This window comes from Grampus griseus (genome assembly GCF_964374135.1).
Source record: "Grampus griseus genome assembly, chromosome: 3".
NCBI lineage: Eukaryota > Metazoa > Chordata > Mammalia > Artiodactyla > Delphinidae > Grampus > Grampus griseus.
In genome coordinates, this window is record NC_139019.1 from 153,488,269 (window position 1) to 153,515,747 (window position 27,479).

Sequence of the window (27,479 nt, forward strand, 5' to 3'; positions counted from 1 at the left end):
ATTGAACCTTGATTCATGAAAAAAATTCCTCCCAAATTAACCAAGAGAGGTTGCTTGTGGCCTGCACATTTTTTCTGAGGGTCAAGCCCCGCTCCCTGCATGTGAAATGTGAGTGGGAGGTCACTAGTTTTCTCAGTGGATCTGCTCCTCCTCTTTGGTAGGGAGACCAATAGGTGTCTGTACATCCTGCAGTTCCAGCTTTTAATGTAATGTGCATGCTTTTTGTGTGTGTGTGTGTGTGTGTGTGTGTGTGTAAGAGGGAGTCTGAGAGCTCTCTGTGGGGCCCATCTTTGGCCCTGTCTTGAGCCCAAACACAAGCCTGTCTTGTGGCACAGGCAGCTCAGAAAAGTCAGGTTGGCTCAAGAACTTTTCCTGCTTTAGGGTAGAGGGTAAGAAGGCCGCAGTCAGGCCCAGCTCATATCTCACCCACTCCCGGGATGTCCAGAGTCAGGAGGTTGGAGGTCAGACCAGGCTGGGCCATTTACTGGGCCAAGAGTATCTACACTAGGGGCAGGACAACACCAGGAAGCTTCCCCTTCTTCCTGCTCAGAGAAGCCCAGTCTTTCTTTCCTCTGGCTCTGTGCTAAGCACTCCTCTGTCCATTATCTCATGCCCGACCTTTGAGGTACCATCGGAGGCCAAGAGGGCAGGGGAAGAGAGGAAGTGGCTGAGTCAAGATTTGAAGCCAGGGCACGTCGTTTCTCAATGCAGGCAGCATTGGCATTCTCAGTGAGATGGTTCATCATTGGGCAGGACCGTCCCATGCATTTAAGATGTTTGATGTCCCTGGCCCTACTCACTAATGCCAGGAGTGTCCCCCAATCATTGTGGCAATCAAAAGCATTCCATGAATTTCTAGTAGCATCCTAGGGATTGGGAGAAAGGAGTCCTGCGTAAGCTCACTCCTCTCTGGCCTCAGCTTCATCTGCAAAAGGGGAACAGTCATCCTTGTGATTAGTTTAGATGCCATGGCACACAGTGGGGCTCCATAAATGTGCTTTCTTTGCTTTTGAAAGGGGTAGTTTGAGGCATAGCTGCCCTTCTTGGCAGGGGGACGTGAGGCCCTCAGTCCTTAAGGCTCAGCTGTGAGGCAGGGTGCTCCCCTGTGTCTCAGCTGGGACCTTAGCAAGTCACTCTTCTATAGTCTCTTGCCCCCACCCCAAGCTCTTGGAGGACTCTGCAGACTAAATTTTGAAGTTTGCAGACCTGAGAATACACAGCATGAGGCCACAAGGGGGCAGCAATGGGCCATGAATGGCCCTGTCCTGCCCAAAGGAGCAGGAAAGGGACCCCCTTGGGTATCTGGGGAAGGGGGAACACGTGGCTTCTACCCTCATGAGGTTGTGCTCGCCAGTCACCCAGCATCATGGTGCTACCCACAGACTCCATGCTTTGCCAAGCAATTTGGGAAAGATAAATTGGAGGACATCCAAGAGCCTAGGTTCTGTCCCAAGCCTGCTACCATGCATCCTTGAACAGGGGACTAACCCCTTGGAGCCTCACTTTCCCCATATGTAAGATGGAAATAGTGACACCAACCACATAGACCCTTTACAGGGATGGTGAGGGGATCCAGTGAGTTACCTGGGTGGAGGAAGGAGCAAATTACAAATTGCACAGTGCAGTAGATTTGTGCGGTGATGCTGGAGCTCCAAAGGACACCTGGATGTCCACTGGTCTCCATCAGTCATCACAGCCCCTCTGTGTTTCTGTTCCTTTTCATACTACTGACTTCTCTGGTGACCCACGTGACTGGCTGAGCAGCATGGCTTGCCATTTATTGCCAGCAACTGAGGGAAACAGAGGTGGAGACTTGACCTATTCTTTCTCCTTAGCCAGTGTGTGGCTGGGCCTGTTTTGTTAGTGAGGAGGCCACGTAGCAGTGTCTGGGGGGACTACCCATACTGTGGCCTCCTTAGGCCTCAGTTCTTGGAGGGAGAAGGCTGAGACACCATCACTGCAGGCCCCTTCTTGTCTACACCCCTGTGGCCCTTGCTTGGGCTTGGGGTCAGGAGGAGAGAGGGAACTTACAACCATGGTCGTTTCCGAGTGCTTGACCTGTCCTAGGTTCTTCGTGTATTCTCACTAAACCACAGTCAGCATGGTAAGCACTGCTGTCCCATTGTACAGATGACGTGGCAGGTTGAATTTTCTAAGATGGCTGTCCATCTCCTATTCCATTTTCTGCTTAAAATATGATGTCGAAAATTTTCCCTTAAATTAGGGTGAACCTCTGATTCTGGCAGGAAGTAACACCATATGACTTCTGAGGCTTGGCTGTAAAAGGTGACACAGCTTCCACCTGGTCCACCTGTGACATTCACCCTGTGAATCCACTAGCTTCCTTCTGAGGAAGCCCAGACCACACAGAGAGGTGTTCTGGCCATCTGAGGTCCCAGAGGACAGACAACATCAACTGCCAGGTGTGGGAAAGCTTGAGTGACAACCGCCCAACTGAGCCCATTACCCCCAGAACTGTAAGAGAGAAACAGAAAGGATCATTGTTTCGTTTGCTTGGCCATGCCGCGTGACTTACGGGATCTTAATTCCCTGACCAGGGATTGAACCTGGGCCCCTGCAGTGAAAGTGCCGAGTCCTAATGACTGGACTGCCAGGGAATTCCCAAGGATCACTGTTTTTTTGTTTGTTTGTCTTTTTAAATTTTTTAATTTATTTTTTTATACAGCAGGTTCTTATTAGTTATCCATTTTATACATATTAGGGTATACATGTCAATCCCAATCTCCCAATTCATCCTCCCCCGACTTTCCCCCCTTGGCGTCCATACGTTTGTTCTCTATAGCTGTGTCTCTATTTCTGCCCTGCAAACTGGTTCATCTGTACCATTTTTCTAGGTTCCAAGGATCATTGTTTTAAGGCAACAAATTTTAGGGTGATTTGTTATGCAGCAGTCATGGGTCATGAGTTCAGAGGAAACACAGGGGCTCACTGACATGGGTGACTGCACAGAAGGCTCAGCTGGTATGTAGCAGGGCTAGGCCTTGAGTCTGTGTCTTCCTAACTCTAAACCCCATCTTTGCTGTGAGCCTGAACTACTTCCTCTGGTTTCTGGGGTGGCTCTGGCCCAAGGAGAGTTCCCTTATCCCTCCCCACCCAGCAAAAGCCAGGCTGAAACCTCACCTAGGTATGGTGCTAGGGGCAGTCTGCAAGGACAGGCATACCCAAGACACACATTTGTTGTTTATTTCACGCAACAATTTCCATCTACACAGAGGGGGTAGGCAAGTGGTTGGGCTGGAGCTGGTGGCCGGGAACCCTTGTCAGAGGTGGGGAAGCCTCTTCTCAGAGCATCACTGGCTCAGGGCATAGGTGCCCTACTTAGGCAGGCCTGGAAGCAGCCCCGAGGCTCTCTTCATTTGCATAGCTCACTCGGAGGACTCATTTTTGGCAGGCTGACCAGAGTTCCCCTGGGTGGAAGCCTTGGGGTCGGTGAGACGCCAACTCTGAGCTTGGGGTCCATCTCCTCAGGCTGGCAAAGTCCCATCAGGTCCCTGCTGTGGGTGGTGGAGAGACAAGAACAACAGACATTCCAGCCTGGGACCTCCACATTTCGGGATCATAGGGCTCCCTGCTGCTGGGTCCATGTGGTAGTTATCACAGTGCTTGGCCTCCACTCCCGGCCAGAGGACACTTGTTCTCACGGAAGGCAGGCTGGTTCCTGAGGCCTACGGAACTTGGCGGGGGCTCAACCCCTTAGGGTGCTTCCCACAGCTCCCCGTGTCCAGCTACAAGTGGTGGGTGGGAGTCCTGTCAGCTGGCTGTGGCTGAGTGCAGAGGCCAGAGAGGCCAGGAGCAGCTGCATTTGCCATTCATGCCCTGAGCCTTTTTGGATGGTGTGGATCCTGGGCTCCAGAGCTTCAGAGGGCAGGCTCTTGCAGGGCAGCGGGACAGCCAGAGTCTCTGCTAATCAGGTGACTGAAGGCCCAACCTGACATCTTTGCAGCCTCTCCTGAGCCAGGCACTTTCACCTTCATCTCCTTCCCGGGAAAGCCAAGTCCTGAGGGTGCCCCTCAAGTACACATTGCCCCCAATGGGCCTGTCCACTTTCCTGGCAGCTTCACGTGCTGATCATTCTGGGGCTGGGCTGGGCACACTCTCAAATGTCAAAAGGCCACAGGTATGGTGGTGCATCCCGTGAAAAAAGATCAATATATTACTGTTTTGTTTTTACAAAAATTAAAAATGTCCACACGGATCTGTACAGGTTGTGAGATGCGTGCTTGGGGTCACTGGAAAAGGAGGGAAAGACTGAAGGTGAGGAGGGGACCGGGAAGCCCCAGAGGCCCTGCCCCTGGTCTGCACGCCCCCAATCCTCTCACCCCAATCTCCTGGATTCCACCCCCTCTCAGGGGGGCGGTATGGACAAAGTCCCAGGGGGTGCTGATGGCTTTGCACTGGCCGGGCCAGGCGTTGAGTGAGCCCTTTATGACCAAGAGGGTGGTCTGTGCACAACCACCTAGGATCACAGCCCTGGGCCTTGGGCCACGTGATGGGAGAATCAAATCTAGGGTCATCTAGGGGAGACCTGGCTGTTCAGTCACTGTGTGGGGAGCAGCAGGCACCCAGCCCTGAGGCCCCCTGGGCCCCCCACTCCTCCCAGCCTGCCCTGGAGACTCTTCCCTGCAAAGTACCTTATGCCAGCAGCCAGGCACGGGCAGCCCATCAGGGCCCTGGAAAGGAAGAAGGTTTCAATGACAAGGATGGGGGGCTGGTCAGGGCCCTACACACTCCTGCCCCAGGTGTAGGGAGCTGCCACCTCAGGCCACCGGACCCCACTGAGGCAGGGCCCGAATGCCTGCCCTGTCCACCTGGGTAGTCAGGTCATGGGACATGGCAGCCCCTCTCTGTGCGTATTCCAAGTGTGCCCCCATGGGCTTTGCTGGGACATATGTGCTGTAGGCAGAACCAGGACACCATGGAGTACAGGGCATCATGCCAGACATCCACAGGCCAGGAGTAGGGACTGGCCCTGGTCCTTGCGAGGGGCTGCATGGCTTTCTGTCTGGCAGCTGTGACAGTGGCTCTAACAGCTCACACCGGGGGCCTGAGAGCTCTCAGTCATGTGTCCAAGAGTATTTGAAGGACAGTTTAGGAAATGGGATTCCCTTTTGGCCTGTCCTGGTGCCTGTGTCTGGATCTGAGTGGCAGACAGGGGAGGTTGAGGTCAGGGTGGACACTGGGCCGGGGTGGGGAGGTGTGTGTGTGGGGTTGGGGTGGGGATCGTCTGGAGGCACCAGACACAAGCAGGGGGGCGGGTTCCTTCAGGTGGTCCAGAGGTGGGGAGATGGAGACGGACAAAGGCTGACCCGTCAGTCAGCCTAGCGTCCCTGGTGGATGCTGTAGTGGACCACACTTCACTCCGTTCCAAAGCACACAGGCAGACCTCAGGCACGTGGGAGCACACCCCCGGCACTGCCATGCATCCACCAGGGGCAGAGGCTGGGACTCAAAGGGAAGTGGGGAGGAGGGGGAAGAATGGAAAGGCAGGCAGAATGGAGGAAGGCAGGGCAGAGCAGCGGGCACAGGCAGCTCAGAATGCCCAGCACAGCATGGCGCACAGCACACAGCAGGCCAGGCCGCGTACCGCAGGGCAGGGTCTGCTGCCCCTCTCCAGGCCCCTGGAGCCTGGCGCCCCTCGCCTGCCTCCGCATTTAAGATTCTCCTGTTTCAAAGACAAAGGCTTAATGACTTGGAGGGAAGTCTTGGCCCAGGGCCCGAGGCTGCGGGGCTGGGCCACCCTGTTCCCCTGCTGTCGCTGGACCTTTCAGTGTGTGCTTGCCTCCTGCTCTGCTCTTTCTGTTTTTCCCATTGCCTCCTCAAAGCCATCTGGAGCTAGGGATTAGCACCTCCATTGCATGGATGAGGAGATTGAGGAACAGAGGGCCAAATGACCCACTAGAGGTCAGAGGACTGGGCTTCGGGGGTCCCTGCTCCTGACCCCCCTTTGGAAGGGGTACACCACATGGCTCCGTGTCCCTGGCGGGGAAGGCCAGATGTGAGTATCTGGTGAGTTTTAGTATGAGAACTCAGCTGTTTTGTTTTTCCTGTCTTTTCTGAGCTCCACTGGAAGAGTTTGACAAGTAAACCCTCCCTGCCTTCTAGAAAAAGAGAACCAAACTTTGGTTATTTCAGGTACTGAGTCTGGTGGGCCATGAGAGGCTGTTGTAAAGAAGCAGGAGAGGAGAAAGGCTGTGAAGTTCCCTTCACAGATGGGGCTTTGGGGAATGTGGAGGGGATGCAGGGGATGAGTGTGGGGCTACCCAGACCAGCAAAAGCCTCCTCTGGGACGGGAGAAACTCCCAGAGAGGTGAGGGTGGTCCCATCCCCCTTTAGGTCCAAGGAAGCTCTGTCCCTGACCAGGCCTCCCTCTCTATAGACACGGTGGGTCCTCAGCCTTGCCCATGGAGGGGTCAGGACCAGAGCAAGAGGAGCCACCATGACAGCAGAGACAGCAGGGGTGGCCCTGCAGTGTGGGCCCCCCAGGGTGGGACCCATGGGGCCCCTGGGACTTGCAGCTGAGTTCTGAGTACAGGGAAGACATGGCCCCACCCTGGCAGAAGTCGGCAAAGACCTGGGTTGGGGCTCCCACGTCTCGCCAACACGTACCACTGGACATGGCTGGTCCAGGCCTGGGGGTCCCGGCTCGCCCTTCTGGCCTTTCATTCCTTTCCGACCGGGGACACCGCGCTCCCCCTGTGCAAGAAGGGAGATGGGGTGTGGCGGTGGCTGCCAGGCCCAGGGCACCCCCAATGCCCTTCAGAGAGATGGGCCTGGGGCCGGCAGCCACCCCTGCCCTGCTGCCCGCATCCCAGCCTTTTGGCCCTACCTCCTCCCGCCCACCTCGCCTTCTCTCTGCTTGCTTCCTGTCTCCCACCTCCTTTCTTTTCTGCCTGCTCTCTCCTTCTCTTCACTTGCCTCCCTCCTTCTTTCCTCCTGCCCTCACCTTCTCTCCAGCTGCCCCTCACTTTCTCTCCACCTCCCTCACCTTCTCTCCACGCTCGCTCCGGTCGCCTTTCTCTCCTCGAGGTCCAGGGAAACCCTGACAAAAGGATTAAAGGTTAAACCTGATGATGAAATTTGAGGTCTGTTCTGCTTATCTGTTCATCTCTGCTCCTCTCCGATCCAGCTTTGCCCCTTCCCTCCACGCATATTCGTGGTACAAGCTGGACCAGCCCCAGCTCCTAGGTGACACAGATGCTGGGTACCAGGATGACTTAGAGAAAACATGCATTCAGGACACCAGCACTGCTTCCTCCAAAGTAGAACACTGTTGTTGTTTCTGGATGGAAGCCCTCAGGCAGAACCGCTAGCAAGGGGCTTTCTCTTATGTCAAGTCAGATGCAGCATGCATTGGCCCAGGCTTGGCTGGGGACAGAGACACAGGAAACCCATGTAAGTTTTTATCACCATCTTCAGCAGACCAAGTAATGGTGCCCTCTGTTCTCTACCTTTGGCTCAAACTCATATGCCCACCCACCCATCCATCCATTTGTCCATCTGTTCATCTACCCAACCAACATTTCTAAGCATCAACTAGGAACTGGGCTTTGGGCTGAATGCTGAGGGCAGAAAATCAGATTTGATATGTTCCCTCTTATATTTATTACATTGTTTTTAGAAATATGATACATTGATATCCTCAAAATCTTGCTGGCTAGGGAGAGGCTGCCTCTCCCAGGGGTAGTCAACTCTTACATATAGCAAAGGGCTAGGCTGGGAGCATGCCTTTCAGATGCAAACCAACCAATCCCCCAACTACCCACTCTATCTAACTCACACACCAAGTCAATATTTCCCCTGGCCCAAATCATGCCAGGACCAGGTAGCAGGCAACAAGAGACTATATAGCCCAAAGCCTGCCAGGATTATTTAAACTAGCTAGTCCTAAACTGTTTACTCTGCTCTGCCTTGCTTTTCCCATAGAAACACCAATAAAAGCCCTGGCCTAGGCTTTTTCCTCACTCCTTACTGCCTGCCAACGAAAACTGCTGCGTCTCCATGTGGCCCCATGTGGGACATGCCATTTCCCTGGGAAATGTAAGCTATAAGTTCTTCTGTCAAAGGCATTAGGCCACTCTGTGTCATCACTAAGTCACCCCCATAAATTAAAACCCTGCAGGTACAAAGGTACACAGTCTAACATGGCAGGCAGTGGGGTGCAGAAGATGATGATCAATGGTCAGTGACAGAGGTCTGAACCAGATACCATGGGGTCCCAGGGAGAGGGGCTCTTCTGTCCAGGTGTGAGGTCAGGTAAGGCTTCCGAGCAGGCTCCCCATTTCAGCAGGACCTGGTGGAGTGGGTGCCAGGAGTTTGCCAGGTAGAGCAGGTAGGTGTGGCTTTAAGATGCCACTCTGAGCTCCAGGCCTCCCAGAGAGCAGCTGTGGCCACGGAGTCCCTTTTGCTCCACCCCCACTACCTCCCTCGGTCCACAGCCTGAGCTGGATTCATCAGTGTCTTCTCCTGACCCTCCTCATCGATGTAACGTGGCCCTCCCAGTCAGAAAGTCAGTCTAGAGTTCTTCCTCTTCCTTGTCTGCAGGTGCTTTCCATGGTGACATTTTCTCCTTAAAGTCTAGGGTGGACGCCAGAGCCCTTGCAGCCCTGCCTGCATCTGGTCACCATTTCCCTTGCAATAGCTACCTGATTTTCCTGGGAACCACCCTCCCTTCTCACAATTCACCAACTCCACCACCAGCTCCAGGATGGAGCATGTGAGCAGGCTGGCCAGTCAGGGCACTGCATTCTTATGGCAAGTGACATTTCAGCATTAACCTAGCTGGGGCCAAGGAGAGTTGATAAGACTTTTTCTCAAAGAGTAGAGAGTGAGGCAAATGCCTTTCTCCAGGATTTGGACCGAGGGGGATGCAGGTCTGGAGCTCTTGGCTCCATCTCATCACCATGTGGAAACTGGAATGATGACTACACAGAGGAAGCAGAGACAAGAGAGAATGAGAGGTTGGGTCATGTTGACACACTTGAGCCCTGGATCTATGTGTCATACATCTGGATTTTTCAGGTATGAGTCAGTTTAAACCAGTTTAAATTGTGCTTTCTGTCTCTTGATCCAATCAACACTGGGTTAATACTTCTCCTTCTCTCCTTCCTACAGTACTGCACTAGCTGAAGCCTCGTCATCTTTCACCAGGATATTGCAACAGGCTCCTCACTGCTATTCCCACCTCCCTACTCCAATGGATCATCCATCCATTCTCTATCCTCCATCCATCCTCCACCATCCTCCATCCATCATCTATTCACTTACTATTCATACATCCATGATCCATGATCCATCATTCATTTACATCCATCATTTATTTATATCCATCACTCATTTACCCACCATCCACCCATCCTTCATCCACCCATCCATCCATCCATCCATCAACAAAGCGCCTACTCTGGGCTGTGTGTTGGACTTAGCAATGGGGACGTGGGCAGAACGAGCCAGTTGTAGTCCCAGCCATGGGGAAGGGGAATACATCCAAGCTAACCAGATCAAGTTACTGTATGGGCAGCATGAGGGCAAAACTTACACATGGGAGGGACCCAGTCACAGTGAACGGTGAAATACTTACATCTAGTCCTGGCTCCCCGGGTCGGCCCTGAGAATAGACAAAGAGGAGATGTGAGAGGGCTGAGAAGGAGGTGCTGGGAACACAGCTGCTGGGAAGTTCAGCCCTGTGAATTGTCCACAGAACCTGAATTCTGGCCCCAGGGACCAGTGAAGTGCAGGGGTTGAGCCCCCAGGACTGAGTGACATGATAGTTGGGGGGCATTAAAGGAAGGATGTTACCTTCTCTCCTTTGGTTCCTGGCAGCCCAATAAGGCCTGGTGGGCCAGCTGGCCCCTGGGTGGAAAAGGAATGGGTCAAGAGGCATGACAGTTATAGAAATTAGCACCTCTAAGGACAAACAAGGCTCATGACACTCACAGGCAGGCCACTGGATCCTCTCTCACCCGACATGCCCTTCTCTCCCTTTGCTCCGTCCAAGCCCTGGAAGCAAAGGGGAGACAGCAGTTAAGGGGGCCAGACAGATGGCAGGACAGGAAAGCTTGGGGCCTGTGCGGGAACCGAGGTGTACAGGGCAGAGGGACAGACTCCAAGCTCTGACAGGCCTGGCCCTGGCTCCCTTCTTGTGCAAATAATCAGAATGTGGGTGTGCACATTTTACCTTTTCTCACATGTGGACTTTTTCAGTAATCATGGAAGGTGGTTATGGTCACACCCATTTCACAGATGAGGAAACAGAGGGACAGAGAGGGGCAGGGACAGGCCCAGTTGTACAGCCAGGGAGTGGCAGGGCTGAGTGGCAACTGCATTTCTGAGTCCCAGTCTTGGACCCCATCCCTGACAGCAGCTGCTTCTTCTAAACATGATCTGGGGAGGCCTCGGGACAAAACAGAACCAGAAGCAGCACATCTGGTATGGCCACATGCCCGGCCCTGCTCAGCTCTGGGATTCCATGATTCTGAGGTCCCATTCAGCATCTGAGCTTGGGAAGCAGAGATGTGCTCTCCCCCAGGGTAAACTAGGGAGATGCAGGGAGGCCAGCTGGCCTCTCTGGGACAGGGCACATGGTCAGGCCACACTCACAGCTTTAATTTAAGAGCAGAGGACATGACTTTATGTAATATACACCAAACCCAAGACCTCATATCCAGGTGTGGGCAGTTGAAAGACAGATGTGCACTAGGGGAGGGGGCAAGGAATGGAGAGGCCAAGTGTTGGGTGGGGGGCATCAGCGGGATTATTCTATAGGGGATTGCGAATGGCCAGGCCCTGGGAAGATGCAGGGCTGGTCCAGGGCCGAGCATGGGGCCCTCGCTTTGCCTACTAGCAAGACGTTTTGGAACTGTCCAGGCTGTGAGCCAGCAGCAAGTGGGAGGGGCTCCTACCCATGCTTTAGGACTCACCTTGGGACCCTGGATTCCCTGAAGGCCCTGGAGAAGGAGGGGAAAGCAGGTCAGAAAGGCCATCAGGATGGGTCCAGACCTCCAGGTCAGGCCCTGTTGCAGTGGCCACATAGGCTTGCAGGCCACTCACTGGCCCCTGTGGCCCTGACCTCTGTGGCCTCCCAAGCCCAGACTTGGGCTCTGCCCTCCTTGTCTGATGTGCCCCCCCGCTCTGGGGTATCCTCTCTTCCCCTGGGCCTGAGCCCACCACCCTCTTCGTATCCCAGCTGCTTCAAGCCAAACATTCTTACCATGGGGCCTGGGGGACCAGGGGGGCCTGGGGGCCCTGGTTCCACTATGATCTGGGCCTAGGAAGGGTCAGAGGTGGATTAGTCACCCATCGCCCCGTCACCCCTCACTCACCCACACTTGAGTTCATCGGACATTGGAGGAGCACTGCCTGGGTATGGGCGCCGAGCTCCCTGCTGCCCCCAGGAGGGCTCTGCCTGGTGGGAGGCCCAGTGCTGGCCTTTGGGTTCAAAGACAGGCCTCAGGCTCCCCCTCCCCCTCCCTCACTGCCCTGGGCTTGGTCAGGCCAGGTGGCCCTTGTGTCCCAAGGCTCAGGGCCCCAGCCAGCCCACAGCAGAGATCATCAGCAGCCCCCTTACCAGGCTCTCCTGTAGGTTGTCAGATGCCGGATCTCCCTTCTCCCCCTTGGGACCGTCGGCACCCTGCAGGATAGGATGGCCTTGAGCCTTTTCTGTCCATCACCAAAATCACCATCCATGGGGCTCAGCACCTCCCCTTCCTTCCCCCATAAGGCTTCTGGGCAGCAGCAATAAATTGGCCATTGCAGCTTAAAATAGTTTTCCTTAAATCAGTGGGTTTGTTTCCTGTGGGGCGGGGGCAGCCAGGGGCTCTGGAAGTAAAGACCTGGAGTTCAAATCCTGGCACCAGCTCTCTAGCTGAGTAAGCCTCATGGATGGACAATGGGTATGTAGTGGTGGCAGCTCTTCGCACCTAGCCACGCATGACAAGAGCAGTGCTAAAAATGATGGTGACAGAAGGTATTTATCACATGTTAGCCAATCATTCTCAGCCCTGTCCATGTGTTCCCTTGTAGGAGTGGGAGATTATCACCCCCATTTTAATTAAATTAAATTAATTAATTTTTAACATCTTTATTGGAGTATAATTGCTTTACAATGGTGTGTTAGTTTCTGCTTTATAACAAAATGAGTCGGCTATACACATACATACATCCCCATATCTCCTCCCTCTTGTGTCTCCCTCCCACCCTCCCTATCCCACCCCTCTAGGTGGTCACAAAGCACGGAGCTGATCTCCCTGTGCTATGTGGCTGCTTCCCACTAGCTATCGATTTTCCATTTGGTAGTGTATATATGTCCATGCCACTCTCTCACTTCGTCCCAGCTTACCCTTCCCCTCCCCATGTCCTCAAGTCCATTCTCTACGTCTGCGTCTTTATTTCTGTCCTGTCCCTAGGTTCTTCATAACCATTTTTTTTTTTCAGATTCCATATATATGTGTTAGTATATGGTATTTGTTTTTCTCTTTCTGACTTACTTCACTCTGTATGACAGACTCTAGGTCCATCTACCTCACTACAAATTACTCAATTTCGTTTCTTTTTATTCACCCCCATTTTAGAGCTGAGGAAACTGAGGCCCAGGGAGGTTAGGTCACTTGCACAGGGTTCCAGAGTCAGTAAGAGATGGAGCAGAATGCAAACGTGGGCTGTCAGAGCTCCCAGTCTAACTACCGGACACTAGGCGAGGCCTCCTTATTTCACCTTAAGGAGGCCTTGGGAGGTAAGTGGTAGGTCCTTCTACAGAGGAGGAAGTGGGGGCTCAGAGTTAGGGCAGCCCAGAGCTTCCCTTCAAAGGCTCGGTGGGCCAGGGCTGGGCTGAGACTAGGACCGTAGGGCCCCAGCCCCTGGCAGCCACCGTGGGGGACACGCATTCACCTTGGGACCCCTGCGTGGGGCAAGTAGGGTGAGGCTCACCCAGCCACATACCGGGAGGCCTGACAGGCCCATCTCTCCTGCTTCCCCTTTGGGTCCTATCGGCCCGGCTTCTCCTGGGTCTCCTTTCTGTCCTTTGGGACCCTGAAAACCACAGAACAAGGTACAGTAGGCACTTTCCCTCCCCCCAATGCTGGCAGGTCCCCAGAGCTTAGTCCAGGCCAAGCCAGACCCCCACCTCCTCCTTGTGGGTCCTCCCCTCCAGACCAGGTAATGAATGAGCAGAGGGGCCTGGTCGGAGACAGAGAAGGGGCAGCCCCTAGCGTGCCTCACTGCAAGCAGGGGTGCAGGGTGGCGCAGGGCGTGGAGGGGGTAGAGCAAGTGGGACTGGGACTGGGCAGCTACCAAGGGGCGCATATGGGGTTTGGGGCCAACCTTGTGCTCATATCTCAGGAGCCAATGGTGGGAGCCCCACATACAACGAACCATCCCTCAGTCACCCTTCCAGCCACCGTATTCCCTCATTCAACCAATTTTGTAACGTCCACTGTGTGCCACACATGAGGGACCCAGTGCTAAAGCACACCCATGAATGTTAAGTGGTTCTCATGGACACTGTCGAGTCTATGTAGGATCACACACACACATGTACACTTGGAATAATATCAATAACGACAGTGATACTTTTAGCTAACATTTGAAGACTCTTTGCTATTACATGCGGGCACTGCTCTCAGGTGTGTTCCATACACAGTTATTTAACCCTCATGGCAGCCCTGTTATACCATCTTCACCTGTGGGTGAGGAACTAAGGCTGCCAGAAAGTGAGTAGCTTGCCTGAGGTCTACGGGCAGAACCAGGATTTGCACACAGGCTCCAGAGCCCACTCTGTTCTGTTGCCTCTCTCCAACTCTGCGCACACGCGCGCACACACACACACACACACACACAGTCCGACACGAAGCACCGGCATCACCAAGGAAATAAAAGGCCCAGAGACCTTCTCTCCGTCGATTCCTGGAGCACCAGGCAATCCGAGTTCGCCCTGGAAGGGAATAGACAGCAAGGGGGGTTATGGTGTCCCACAGCCCCTGGCAGGAATTTGTGGCCAGGCTGCTTCCCCTGACCAGCACACCAGCCCTGGGTTGGGTCCCTGCAGTTGGAGCTTCAAGAAGATGCTCACTGGGTGTCCAGCACAGTGCCAGGCACCAACCACCCTCTCCTCCATTTCCTCAGCCCCTATGGGCAGGTGCAGCCCGTGGCTATAGTAGGTTGGTAGGTTACAGATTTGGAAGCTGAGGCTCCAGGCCACACAGCCCAGGGATGATGGCAGAGACCAGACCCTGCCTGATTTCAAAGTCTTGGGCTCCTTCTCCTGAGCCAAGTGGGCAGGTGTAAAGGATGCACGCAGGCCATAGGAATGCCTATGGAATCTACAGGACTTTGTGACGTCATGAGGGGCCGTTTATGGATTACACGTGTGAATGATCCCAGGGAGAACCCAGGGGCAAGAAGAAGGCACCCAGCTTGGTTAGGAAGGAGCAGGGCCACTTTCTCTGAGCCCCAGAAGCCAGGCCAGGGTGCTGGGAGAGAAGCAGAGGCAGAGGGGAGAGGGGAGGTGGGCCCTGGAGACAGGGGCCTGGGGGGACCACATAGCTACATCTGCACTGACCTTGGCTCCAGGGATCCCTGGTGGCCCGGGGGGCCCCTGTGGCCCAGGAGGACCCTGTGTGTGAAAGTCAAGGGGTCAGTATTCAGGTGGGGCCTCCCCATCACTCCCCACCCACCCCTACATCTGGAGGCAGCAGTGACCCTTATAGCCCCCTTCCCACCTAGTCAGGTCAGGCCTTGTGTCTTGGGGGAGGCCAGGCAGACCGCACCAGGTATCGGGTAAGACGTCACAGTGTCTAATTGCCACGAAGGGCCCAGAACCCCTCTGCCCTCAGTATAGGTTTTGTCACAACACACTCCTGCTCAAGATCCTGCGATGGCTCCCCCATTGCCTCTAGAAACAAGTGTAAAACCCTTGCTGGCATTCAAGGCCAGCCAAAGATCACATTCCCACCAGTGGCCTAGCGCCGTGCTCTCTGCCTCTCCTGTGAACTCTGGTGCTGTCTGCTGGTCCTGGGCATCCCTCGGTTTCACTGGGAGGAGATGGTGTCTTCACTCCCAAATTCCTGTCCCCACCCAGGTCTCCCACAGGCCCGCCGCCCACCATTACCCGCCATACTCATGCCCCTTCACAAAGGCTGCAGCTGCCCAGCCCCCAGCCCAGCAAGTTCCAGGTCTCTTCCCTCCACCTCCTCTCACTAACCTGCCCCCACTTTTTAACAACTGAGGTATAGTTAATGTACAATATTATATAAGTTATAGGTGTACAAAATAGTGATTCAAATTTTTAAAGGTTATACTCTAGTTATAGTTATTATAAAATATTGGTTATGTTCCCTGTGTTGTACAATATATCCTTGTAGCTTATTTTAAACATAATAGTTTGTACTTCTTAACCCCTTACCCCTATATTACCCCTCCCCACTTCCTTCTCCCCACTGGTAACCACTAGTTTGTTCTCTATATGTATGAGTCTTATTTTTTGTTATATTCACTAGTTTGTTGTATTTTTTAGATTCCACATATAAGTGATATCATATAGTATTTGTCTTTCTCTGTCCGACTTATTTCACTTAGCATAATACCCTCCAAGTCCATCCGTGTTGTTGCAAATGGCAAAATTTCATTTTTTTAAAATATCTGAGTAGAATTCCATTGTATGTGTGTGTATATATATACACACACATCTTCTTTATCCATTCATCTGTTGATGAACACTTCCAATATCTTGCAACCTGTGCCTTCTTGTTGGCTCCTCCATTGAGATGCCCCTGGTCTTGCAACCTTCCTCCATTCCACCCACCCTTCCCCAGGTTCAGGCCCAGCACATGCCTCCCTGGTGGCCTCCCTGCCTCTAGCTAACCCCACCTTTCATACCATTCCCTTCACCCATCTGTGTCTGCCCACTGCCCATTGAATCCAGTCATTGTCCCCGGCTGGCATCCAAAATCCACTTCCCGCCTCTCTGAGCTCATAGGGCTTCTCCATGCGGCTCATGCACATGCATGCCCTTGGGCCACGTCACACCACACCACGCCATGCAGGCCTGGGGTGGGCACATTACCATCAGCTTGTGCTTCCCTGAGGCCTGTAGGAGATAACTGAAATTGAAGCTCAGGTGGGATTAGGTGCTGACACCCAGTCTTGTCTCTGAGGACCACCTTTCCCCACCCTAGCTCCCCTCCCTGGTACCTGTGAGCAGCTGGCACCCAACCCCTCACTCTACCAGTGATGGGTCCCAAGTTTGCCCAGCACTGGGGCAGGGCTCAGAGGCCATACATCTCCTGAGCCTCCCAGTACAGGCCTTGCCACACTCTTCTCCCCCAGAGGTCATTAGAAGACCCAGCCCCCTCCAGCCTGTGTTCCCTAGGAAGGCCCCAGGGAGGCCCTGCCTCCTGCTTCTGAAGGGTGAGCTTCCCTTTTTGTCTTGGCCTCTGAGGAGCTCAGGGCCACATAGGCCCCATTTACAGTAGCTCTCTCAGCATCGTGTGGGTCTCCACACAGCGTTGACTTCCATATCAGGCACCTGGTGAACGTGGAGCCTTTTGTTAAGCTGCCACTGGTCCCTTGTGTAAAGAGGTGCAGGACTTATACACAAAGTAAATGAATATTCCCTCAGAAAACAAACAGCAAGGGTGTATCAGGGTCTACCAGGAACACTACCATAAGGGCATCCAAGATCCTGCCATCGTAGTCAATTACCACCGTGTCTCCTTGCTCACCCTTGAGGCCTGGGGCACCCTGAGGCAGAAAGAAGAGGAAGAATTTCAGGGAAAAGCATGGTAGTCATTTCTGTCTTACCCAGAGAACCTAGTAACCAGGGCTGCACACAGGCCAGTGAGCTGTGGGTCAGCTCTCAGCTGTACCCTGGGCGGCCCCAGCATGGTGTCTTCTTGCATTCTCTCAGGCACTGGCACCCTGACTGAGCAATCCAGGGGCCAGGCAGGGGGTGACACAAGGGAAGGGGGATGCCTGGGGCCAACTGAGGAACACACCTCCGCCTAGCCTGGGGGTGGCTGTGATTTGCCTTCACGTGGGAACTGAAGCCCACTGAGGTCCATCCCTGCGTTCTTGAGAGAAAATGGAGAGTCTGATTTTGATGTGAAGTGCTTCAGATTTTTAAATGTTGGCAAACAAACAAAAACACCCAAACCCTCCAAAACACTGCGCGGGCCAATTAAAGACATGCCGGCTGGATGCTGCCCTTGTATCTCAGTTTCTTAACCTCAGGTGGGGACTGCACACACCAGGCACTGACACTCCCATTCGCTCCTGGTTCTGAGCACACCCCCCCTACACACATGTCCACATGTATGTGTTGCACATGCATGTGTTCACACAGGCACGCATCCTCACAGGCATGTGCACTGCTGCTGGAACCTCACCTTTCATCTGAACCTCACCTCCCCACTGGACTCTTCTCTGCTAGGAGAGCAGCGGGGTCTGTGAGCACTTTGGTCAGGCCTGAGGCCATCTGCGCAGGATGGAGAGACCCAGGCCAGGGCATCATTTGCCAGCTGCCTCCACGGTCATGGCCTTCACGGAACTGTAAGGTGTACACTGAATTCCCACACTCAATGCTTAATCCAATTCCCTGGCCACCTGCACGACCAGGCTGTGGGCTTAGACTTGTGTTTTGGAGGAGGAAGGCTGCCTCTGGGAGCATAATGGGGATGTGATTGCCCAAAATCACAGGGCCAATAACAGGGGCTGGGATGTAGTTCTAAAAGTGTGTTGATAGGGGCTCATCACAAAAGATCTGGAACCAGCTGCGGTGGCTGTGCTCCAGAGACAGGGGTGAACGGTGATGTGGGGCTGGGGGAAAGGCAAGGCCCCACAGGGGGAGGGTAATGCCATATGTCGCAAATCGAGGTCTATGTTTGAATACGCCAAGAAAAGAGTCTGGGAGGGCAGACACTTTCCTGGGGAGGAGGAGAAGAGGGGAGAGGACGGGACTCTTATTTTCACATCCATAGTTGAACATTTTACCAAAAGCATGTATTATGAGACTAAAAGCAAAAAAAAAAAAAAATCACTAATGAATTATTATTATTAAAAAAAGACTCCCAGTTCCTGCCAGCTCTTCTGGGGTCTCTGGGGGACAGGGGGCTTCAGAAGGAATCAGGCCCCTGGATCCCACTGGTGTGGCTGGGGGAAGACGGCTTACCCGCGGCCCTGTGGCTCCATCGGCGCCTGGCTGGCCGGGCTCCCCCTGTGGAGACACATGGTTGCAGCCAGGTGTGCAGGGCTGAAGCCAAAAGTTCCCCTGCCCACTCTAGTCCCCTCTTCCCCAAAGGACACAGGGCCGAGTGGACATGACTGGCATCCCAGGAATGGGGCTCCCTGAGGGAGGGCCTGTGAGACCTTCCTCTGACCCCTCGTTGTGTAGAGATGGGCCACTGAGGCCCAGAAGCCCAAGGCTACACAGTGGAGGCCTCATCACTCACCCAGACCCACTGCTACCCGCCCCCAGGTGGGCTTCTGATTGCCAATCAAACAAGACCCCTGGGCCTGGGACCTCCTGGACTCCCAACTTAAAAGGGCAAATTGGAGGTGAAACCCATCTCCCCCGTGATGGGCCTTTGGGAACCAGAGCAGTGGACTGTGATGTCACCTTGGGCCCCAGGGCTCTGTCCACGCCATTCTCTCCCTGAGGCCCCGCGCTCCCTGGCTTGCCCTGCAACAGAGGCGTGTGCTGTGAGAGAGCGCTGGGGGCAGGCTGGGGGCTGCCTGGGTCTGTGGGCTTCCAGAGTAATTCCTGAGAACGTGCCTGAGCCCAGCCGTGGGTTGGGGGGCATAGGCTCAGTGCAGCCCAGAGGACTCAGGACCAAGGCCCCTTCTGGTTTGGTCTTGGCGTATGGTTGGAGCAGCTCAGGGGCTCAGCCAGTTTGGAGGCAGGCTGGCCAGGATTTGGTGGTTGTCTTAAGGGGTTGGGGAAGCAAGGAAGATACCCAGTTCCTGCCTTGGGGACTGGGTAGAGTGGGGCCACCTAAGATGGGAACCAGAAGACTTGAGGGTGTGAGGGGAGGCAAATGGCTTGGGTGACTTGCCAGGCCCGTTGGTGAGTGGGACCCTGGCCTTACTGCTTGCCTCCCTCTGGCCTGTCCTGGTCATCAACCCATGTGCCATGATGTGAAAGGGCAGTGTAGGGCTTCACCAGGCAGGTGGGAACTGGGGAGGTGGGAGGCAGGGGGACCACTGAGGGAGGGACATGTACCTACCTTGGGCCCTGAGGGTCCTGGGAGCCCTGGCTGGCCTGGTGTCCCATCATCCCCCTGAGGAGAGAACAGTGGAGGCTGCAGCCCTCAACCTGCACACACTGGCTGGGTCCTCTGGCAGTCAGTTGGCCATCCCCCCTCTGTACTCCCCAGCACACCAGTCCACTCCTGGCAGCAGCACTGGTCATACTGGGTTGGGGCAGCACCCCTCTCCCCTCTTCGTAACTCTAGGGCAGGGGTGGGGTCAGATCCACCTCTGTCCCCTGTCCCCACTAGCCCAGAGCACACCTTAGCAGGTGTGTGCAGAAGGAATGGATGGGTGGGTGAAGGAGAGGGAATTCATTCCCTCCATCAGCAAACATCTCTGAGCACCCTCTGCAAGCCAGGCAGATGGGGTCCCTGCTCAATGAGTCAGAGGAGACTGAGGGCAAGGAAATATCCAGATAAATTCATAGCCCCATGCCGGGAAGTAGACAAGAGAATATAAGAGAATGGTGGGATAGAGAGGGACTCAGGGAGAGCATGTGTTTCAGTAGGTGGCTGCGGACGGTCCCCCGGAGGAGGGGGCAGCTTTGCTGAGCCCAGTAGGAGGAAGAGGAGGAGGAGGCCCAGCCATGGGAAGCAATGGGGGAAGATTAATCTGGGTCAGTGGTTCCCAAACTTGAGCACATGTCAGCACCACTCAGGGGGCTGCCTGAACAGAGCACGCCCACCCCCAGTGTCTCTGACTCGGGGCCTCCGGGATGGGCCCCGAACACACATGTCTAATGAGCCCCCAGTGACGCTGGTACTGCTGATCCAGGGATCACTTTTCGAGAACCAATTTGACATGGGAACAAATCTGATATGTTTGAGTAATTGTATGTGTTTGATGTATTTCTCTAAGAGTGAGTGAATGAGTGAATGAATGAATGAATGAGATCCTGGCTTCAGAGACAGAGGTCAGAGCCGCCACCCACAGTCAGGACTTAGGTTGGGTTCCGCCGTGCCCAGCCCCTGCCCTTCTCTCCAGCCACTTCCCACACCCCTGCCAAGAAGGCCATCCACAGCCACCCCCACCTTCTTTCCAGGAACACTGGGCTCACCCTGCAGGGGAGATAGTGGGGATGCAAGAGATATCAGAGCCACCTGGACACCAGGTGCCTGCTCCTCTGGTAGAAGTGGCCCTGATGACCCCCATCCAGCGCAGCCCAGAGACCCCCGAGCCCCTCAGAGAGATGCATGTGGGTGCTGGGGCTGACGGTCTTGGACTCCACTCCGACCCTGACCTGGTCCCTCCCAAGCTGAGTGACCCTGGGCAAGTCACTGCTCCTGTAAGAGGGGCCCTGACTCCCCCAGCCTCAGAGGGTGGTTGTGAGATTAGAGGGAATGCATTGAAGGCCCTTGACTCCCAGCAGGCACTCACTAAAGGGGGCTCCTCTCCCACCTTTCCCTCCTGCTCAGTCCAGGGGCTCTGGCTCCTTCAGGGAGGACCATAGCCTGCCTTCCCACCCTGGCAGGTGCTGCTCAAGGAGGGAAGAAAAGAGAGCTGACAAGCTAATGGATTTTATTATTCGATCCTCACAACTTGCTGTGAAGGAAAGGCAGGAAAAGTTTATCATGACCCCATTTGACAGATGAGTAAACTGAGGCACAGAGAGATGAGGTCACTTGCCTAAGGTTACAGAACTTGGTCTTCTAACCCTGCCACTTTGGCTTCAGTGGGGGTGGGGGAGGGGAAGGTGGTGGGGTGAGGGAGCCCCCCACCCCAGGCCTGAGACAGAAGTGAGAGGAGCTTACCTTGGGCCCTGGGGGTCCACTCGGGCCCTGGAATGAGAGAAGAAGGGGTGTTAAACGTGATCCCAGACAGGGCTCCCGGGCTGTCTTCCTTAGCATCCTTGTTTTATAAAGGGTGACACCAAGTCCCAGAGGGCAGGCAGAGCTGTCTCTGGAACCCGGCTGTGCCACCCATTCGTATCTTGGACAGAAATCTGCTTTAGATCTCAAGCAGTGACAAGTGGACTGCAGGCTCCCTCCCAGGGGTCTGGGTCTGTGAGAATTCTGCTGGGGCTGGAGTCCTGGCCCATCTGCTCCCCACAGGTGGTGGGGGGGCAAGAGTGCAGGTGTGCACACACATACAGCCGCACACCCAACCCCGATGTGGGTGTGTGTGGGAGAGGGGCTTCTGGGCCTGGAACCACGGTCCTGCCAGCCCGGACCTCTGAAATGCCCTGGATACTGACCGTCTCGCCATCTTGTCCAGCTTCTCCTTTGGCACCCTGAGGAGGCATAAGAGGAGAGCAATGAGGGGAGGCAGGGGCTCACAGTTGACTGAGCCCCCATCTCCCGCCAGACCCTGGGCTGGGGCTGCAAGTACATTTTGTCCTCACCAAACTTCTGAAAAGTGGGCATCACTGTCCCCACCCCACAGACAAGAAAGTTGAGACTCAGGGAATTATATGCCCAACATGATAAGGAATTGGTGAGACAATTGAGTAGCTTCCCTGACAGGGGACCCTGGTGGCAGTTTGGTGGGAAAGTACAGGTTGGAGCCCCTGGGTGAAGGAAAGAGGCAGTACAATGAGATTTGGCCTCCGGTATTGGGGTTAGGACTATGGGAGGACAACTGAGGCTTAGTTAGTAGGAGAAAGAGAGAGAGAGGTAAAGAAAAAGCAGAGAGATAAAAAGAAAGAGAGAGAGACTGAGAGGGAGAGAGAGAGAGAGGGAGAAGAGGTTGGTAGAGATCTGCAGAGACAGCAGCCTCATAGGGGTCTCCGGGTGTAGATTGGGACTGAGACTATAACCAAGGTTAGGGTTAGGGTCTATGAATCTATGTGGGGTTAGAGTGTGGGGATAAGAGCTGGGTCAGAGTCTGTAGGGGTGAGAGTTAGGGTCTGGATAACAATCTGAATTGGGGGTGTGGATCTAGATTTGGGAGTGAGTTTGGGGTCAAGGCCTAAATTGGGGTTAAGGACCTGGTTAGTGTCAGATTTAAGGTGTGACTGGAGTAAGAGTCTGGGTGGGTGTTTGGGATAGGGCTAGGGTTGGCATTGATTCTAGGATCAGGGTTTGGAGTTTTGGTAAGTACAGAACCACGTCCTGGGTGGTCCAGCTCCGTGCTCTCTCTTACCGCTGGGCCTGGTGCTCCCCTGGGGCCATCTTTCCCAGTGTCGCCAGGAGGGCCCCGGGCCCCAGGGGGTCCTGGGGGCCCTGGAGGCCCAGCAGCTCCATCTTGCCCTTGATCTCCCTGAAAGAGATGGGGCCCAGCATGACTCTGAGGCTGAGGGGAAGGGGTTCTGGCCTCAGAGAGAGGCCTCCTCAGATGGGCGGCCAGATGCCTTCACCTTCCCAGCCCTTGGCAGGCTCAGAGGAAAGGGGTTTGTTATTGGGCCTCTTGCCACTTCTTGGTGGCCACACAAAGGGACAGGTCCCTATACCTCTGCATAAGAGGCCAAGAAGGTCTTGTACACTCCATGGCATGCTCCATGTCTCCAGCTCTCAGTGCCTGAAGCCCAGCTACGGTGTTTAGGTGAGAGATGAGACACACTAGGTGTGGGACAAAGCACAAGTGCCCAACCAGCGCCCTTCCTTCTGGAATGGGGACTGTAAGCCTCCTGAAAGACCTTCCTGGTTGGTCAGCTCCTGCTTTATTAAGTGATAGAGGCACACCCTTGGGCATTTGTCCCAGATAAACAGAAACATGTTCACACAAAAGCCCATACGTGAATGTTCACAGCAGCTTTATTCATAATAGCTCCAAACAGGAAACAATCCAAATGTCCTTCAATGGTGAATGATTAAACAACTGGGGTACATCCATGTCATGGAATACTGCTCAGCAGTAAATAGAAAGGAACAAAGTACTGACACATGTAGCAACTTGGATGCATCTCAAAAGATTTATGCTGAGTGAAAAAAGCCAATCTCAGAAGTTGGCTACTAGATGACTGCATCTACATGAGATTCTGAGATTCTTGGAATGCAAATTTATAGAGATGGAGCACAGATCAGTGGTTGCCAGGGGTTAGGCATGGGGGCAGGGAGGGAGGTAACTACAGCTATAAAAAGATAGCAGGAGGGATCTTTGGGTGGTGGTTGCACAAATCTCAAGGGTGATAAAATTGCATGGAAATAAGTAGACGCACAAATAAGTAAAATGGGTGAAAATGGAATAAGGTTGGCAGATTATATCAGTGTCAATTTCCTGGTTGTGAGGTTGTACTACAGCAATGCAAGATGTCACCACTGGGGGAAACTGGATGATGGGTACACGGGGTATTATTTATTACAACTGCCTGTGAATTCTTAATTATCTCAAAAAAAAAAAAAAAAAAGAGCGACAAAGGACCACACCATCTCTCTCATGCAGCACCACATCCCTCACTCTTGGCAGTGTTAGTAATGGGTCAGACCTCAGGCAGCCAGAGCCCTCACCTTGTGGCCCCACCTGCAAGGAGGAGAGGAGGAGAGACCACAGTGCCCCCAGCACTTCCTGCTGCCTCAGTGGTGCCCGCCCAGCACTGGCTCAGGACACAGTAATGTGGCACATCTGGCTCAGTGCCAGCAGTTCCTAACCTTCCTGTCACCAAGAAAGGAAGAAGCCTTTTGTGGATTGGGCCCCTGCTGTGTGCCCAAGCTCTGAGGAGTGAGGCCTACCTGGAGGTTATCTCACCTAACCCTGCGACCACCTGGCCAGGGCACTGCTATTGTCCCATTTTACAGATGGAGTAGCCAGTGGTCAGAGAATGTAATCATTTACCCAAGGTTACAGAGCTAGGAAAGGCACTGTCTCCTCTGACCACTGAGGCAAGAGTCTCTTTTAGACAGTATTTTTCATCTGTGACCCCACGATATGAGAGAACTTGGTTCTCTAGACCACTGCACTTAAGACATAGCTCACTTGTTTTCCTAATTAAAAAATTAACTGAAGCTCGCAATGTCCACCATGCAGATCTTCTGATCAGTCTGACTCAGCCAGGGTCCTGACCAAGAAGATAGAATTCCAGCCAAAAGACAACTGAGTTTGGTAAGGTCACCCAACCAGAGTGGCAATAGTCGTGGGTCATTTCTGTCTCATTTTACACTGTGTTAGGAATCAGCTGAAGATACTCCGCCCACTGCTGCTCCTTTAATAGCTCAAGGGCTCAGGGTGGGAACCACTGGCCTGGAAGCTCCTTACCAAGGCAGAAAATGGGTGTAGATACTTGAGCAGGTTCTAGAAGAGGTTTAGGGTCTTCTCCTGAGTTACTTGGAATGAGGCTGGTCAGCCTCCTCCTCCTCCTCCCACCAGGATCGGATGGCTGAGGTCTCCCCCGGGAACGTGGGGTGAGTCGAGGGGAATGTACACACCAGCAGCCCAGACTCCGCCAGTCTACCTTGAGGATTCGGCGATTGTACACGTGATGGTCTCTACTTATAAATCCTGGACTGAGCCTCGGGAAAACCATCTAGTTGGCAAAGAGGTGTGTGATGAGAAAGGCAGGAGGGTGATTTAGAAATGACCAGGCTATTTCTGGAGGCAAAGCCACTTAACCCCACCTGGAGAGAGGAAGCCTGGTCATTGGAAGTGGCGGAACACATTCTCCAAACATGGGTGCTATCCTTGCTCCCATCCCACGGGCTCCTCTTCAATGGGACCTTGCACTCCCCCAAGAGCTGGAGTCCATTTCTCCACCCTCTTGACTTGGGCGGGCCCTGTGACTGCTGTGACCAATAGAATGCAGTGGACGTGCTACTGTTTCCGTTCTGGAGGTAGCTCTTAACTGGTCTCGTGCCGCTTAGAATGCTGCTCTTGGGAAGCCCCTTTAGAAATGCCCCCACCAGCCTGGGGAAAGCCTGAGCTGCACAGAGATCCACGAGTGGGCATCCCCAGCTACGCTCCCCACGAAATTGCCAAGACCTGCTTTGTGGGGCCCAACCAGCAGAGGTCTCCACTCTGCTTCAGCCTCCGTTGAGGAGAACCCTGGTTCGGAACAAGGCACTTCTGGGTGCCTGGACTCAGGGGGCATGAAGGGCTAGAAGTGGGCTGGACAGAGACTCTGATCTACTGTTCCCACTTGGGGTGCCAGGTGCCCACTTTCCTGATTGCCATGAATCTTCACCTCAGTGGCTTGGGGTCAAGGATGTCATCCCCATTCACAGTTGGAGAAACTGAGTCTCAGAGGGGAAGGTGACTCACTCCAGGTCACTCAGCTGGTAAGTGGCAGAGCTGAACTCTGGGCTCAGGGCTGCTGGCTACATCCACAGTCTTCCCTCTTCCTGGGTGCCAGCTGCCCTCAGGAAGATCAGTCTCCAGTCTGGGCCCAGTGCCAGCCCCACTGTCTGCCCATCTATGGTGATAAGGGTGACTGGATGTCTGCCAGAGAGTCCCTGTCTGTGCAGGGGACGGCAGCCTCGGCCAAATCAAGGTGCTTGGGGCTTCCACCCAGCGGATGTTGACGTGAAAACAGGCAGTGAGATAGACCACGGGTGGGGAGGGGCTGCTTGCTCACTTTTTTCTGTGATAAGCATAGGGATCCAGAAGAAACGCTAGGTATACCTTATTATGATATGAAACAAACCATGTGGGATCAGGGGAGGGTCTTGCTCAGTTCTTACCCGGGGGCCAAAGTCTCCTGGTGCACCCTAGGAACAAAAAACAGGGTGATACATCACCACTACTTTTATTACTACTTCACATGTGTGGAGCATTTGCTCTGTGCTCAGTGCTTCATATACACAGTCTCACTTCATTCTAAGAAAAAAAACATAAAGGTTCTATGTCATCTCCATTTCCAATGAGGAAACTGAGGCACAGAGAGGCTAAGTAACTTCCTCAAGGTCACACAGCTAGTAGATCCAGGGCTTGGAGCCAGGTGGTCTGTTATCTATTGGCAGCCCCCAGACACAGCAGAGTGGAACCCCCGAACCTGGGAATAATGAGGGATGATAACTGATTTACTGTTTTAAGCCACCAAGTTTTGGGGCAGTATGCTATGTAGCAGTAGATGCCAAGACTTCAATTTCTCTCTGTTTTCAAAGCCTCTACCTTAATCATTTCTATGACTCGGTGGCATCAGCCAGAATTGCCAAGAAGGCAATCACTGTACCTGCCAACTGCACGAGTGTCTCATCATCTACAAAGAACATTCAGACGGTTACCTCACGCAGTCTTCCCCATGAGAGGTTGGTTTTAATTTACAGATGGAGAAACTGAGGCCCAGAGAGCTGGGTAACTTGCCAAAGGCCACACAGTTGGTGGTGGAGCTGTAATGCAAACCTGAGGCTCTGAACACCAGATCCTGTGCCTTGCTCAGCCCTGAGGGTGGACCGGAACCCTGGCTGCCCTGACCTATGCGGGCCACATAGCAGTGGCGCAGCCCAGCCCAGCCCTGCCCTGCCCTGCCTTAGAAATGCCCTGTCGGTTCTACCACACCCAGGTCTGTATGGCCCCTCCCTCCCCTGACTCCACTGTGGGACACACAGGTCTCCCCTCTCTCCTGCTCCCTTCCAAGTCACTTGGAGTTCCCAGCCCTCCAGGAGTCTGACTGTGACATTTAGTGCCAAATGTCAGGGAAGACCTTCTCACAAAGGACTGCAAAGGGTTAGCTCTCTGCCATTTGTTTTCCTGGGGGGGTGTCCTCCCCACAAAGAATGCCATCAACAGTCAGTGTTCAATTCCACAGGCTCTTCTGGCACCTTCCCCTTTTCAGGATTGATTATTTTGGAAACTCATCATTCTGGGTAGACTGTGCTTTGAGTTTTGTTACACTCTGGTGCCAGGAGAACTCGGATTCAACCCTCCAGGTACTTTAAATTGTCAAATGTAAGCCTTGTAACCACTTTAGGAGGTAGGAACCACTAGCCCCACCTCACAGATGAGGAAAGTAAGGCTCCAGGAGGGGATGTAACTTGCCCAAGGTCACACTCTGGAGCTGGGGTTTGAAGGCAGATTTCTGGCCTCCTTTATCAGCCTACTGCATCTGGACAGCTTCCAGCATCACTTACCTTTTCTCCTTTGGGGCCTGGAAGTCCCTGGAGAAGGAAGATAGAGAAAGAACAGGAGTGAGTGAAGAGCACTAGGCTAGCCCCCTTCTATCTTCCCTGAGGCTTTGAGGGCAGAAGGGCCTGTGAGGCTGAGCAGAGCTGTGGGCAGCTGAGTGAAAAAACATACACGCCTATCAGCCTTTATGAGGGCTGCCTGTGCTGGCCCCAAGGAAGCTCTGAACCTCAGTGCTCACCACAAGGAGGACAGGAGACTGGGGTGGTCACTGGCTTCCTCTCTGGACAGGG

General features: G+C 53.9%; 1 protein-coding gene across 1 annotated transcript in view; it reads right to left on the reverse strand.

The window, feature by feature from the left end:
- Window positions 1–3,088: 3,088 nt before the first annotated feature.
- The window catches only part of COL23A1 (collagen type XXIII alpha 1 chain), a gene marked incomplete at its 5' end in the record, with an annotated part of 352,873 nt that continues 328,482 nt past the window's right edge, over window positions 3,089–27,479 (reverse strand). The window contains 21 exons of the mRNA XM_082652209.1: window positions 3,089–4,250; window positions 4,653–4,691; window positions 6,628–6,714; window positions 7,007–7,060; window positions 9,599–9,625; window positions 9,817–9,870; window positions 9,955–10,017; window positions 10,938–10,964; window positions 11,228–11,284; window positions 11,585–11,647; window positions 12,955–13,044; window positions 13,901–13,945; window positions 14,573–14,626; window positions 16,675–16,752; window positions 18,179–18,223; window positions 19,233–19,286; window positions 21,009–21,035; window positions 21,452–21,487; window positions 22,339–22,455; window positions 25,806–25,832; window positions 27,195–27,221. Coding sequence (XP_082508335.1) covers window positions 4,248–4,250; window positions 4,653–4,691; window positions 6,628–6,714; window positions 7,007–7,060; window positions 9,599–9,625; window positions 9,817–9,870; window positions 9,955–10,017; window positions 10,938–10,964; window positions 11,228–11,284; window positions 11,585–11,647; window positions 12,955–13,044; window positions 13,901–13,945; window positions 14,573–14,626; window positions 16,675–16,752; window positions 18,179–18,223; window positions 19,233–19,286; window positions 21,009–21,035; window positions 21,452–21,487; window positions 22,339–22,455; window positions 25,806–25,832; window positions 27,195–27,221 — 1,074 coding nt within the window. The 3' untranslated portion in view covers window positions 3,089–4,247. The remainder of the gene's footprint in view (window positions 4,251–4,652; window positions 4,692–6,627; window positions 6,715–7,006; window positions 7,061–9,598; window positions 9,626–9,816; window positions 9,871–9,954; window positions 10,018–10,937; window positions 10,965–11,227; window positions 11,285–11,584; window positions 11,648–12,954; window positions 13,045–13,900; window positions 13,946–14,572; window positions 14,627–16,674; window positions 16,753–18,178; window positions 18,224–19,232; window positions 19,287–21,008; window positions 21,036–21,451; window positions 21,488–22,338; window positions 22,456–25,805; window positions 25,833–27,194; window positions 27,222–27,479) is intronic.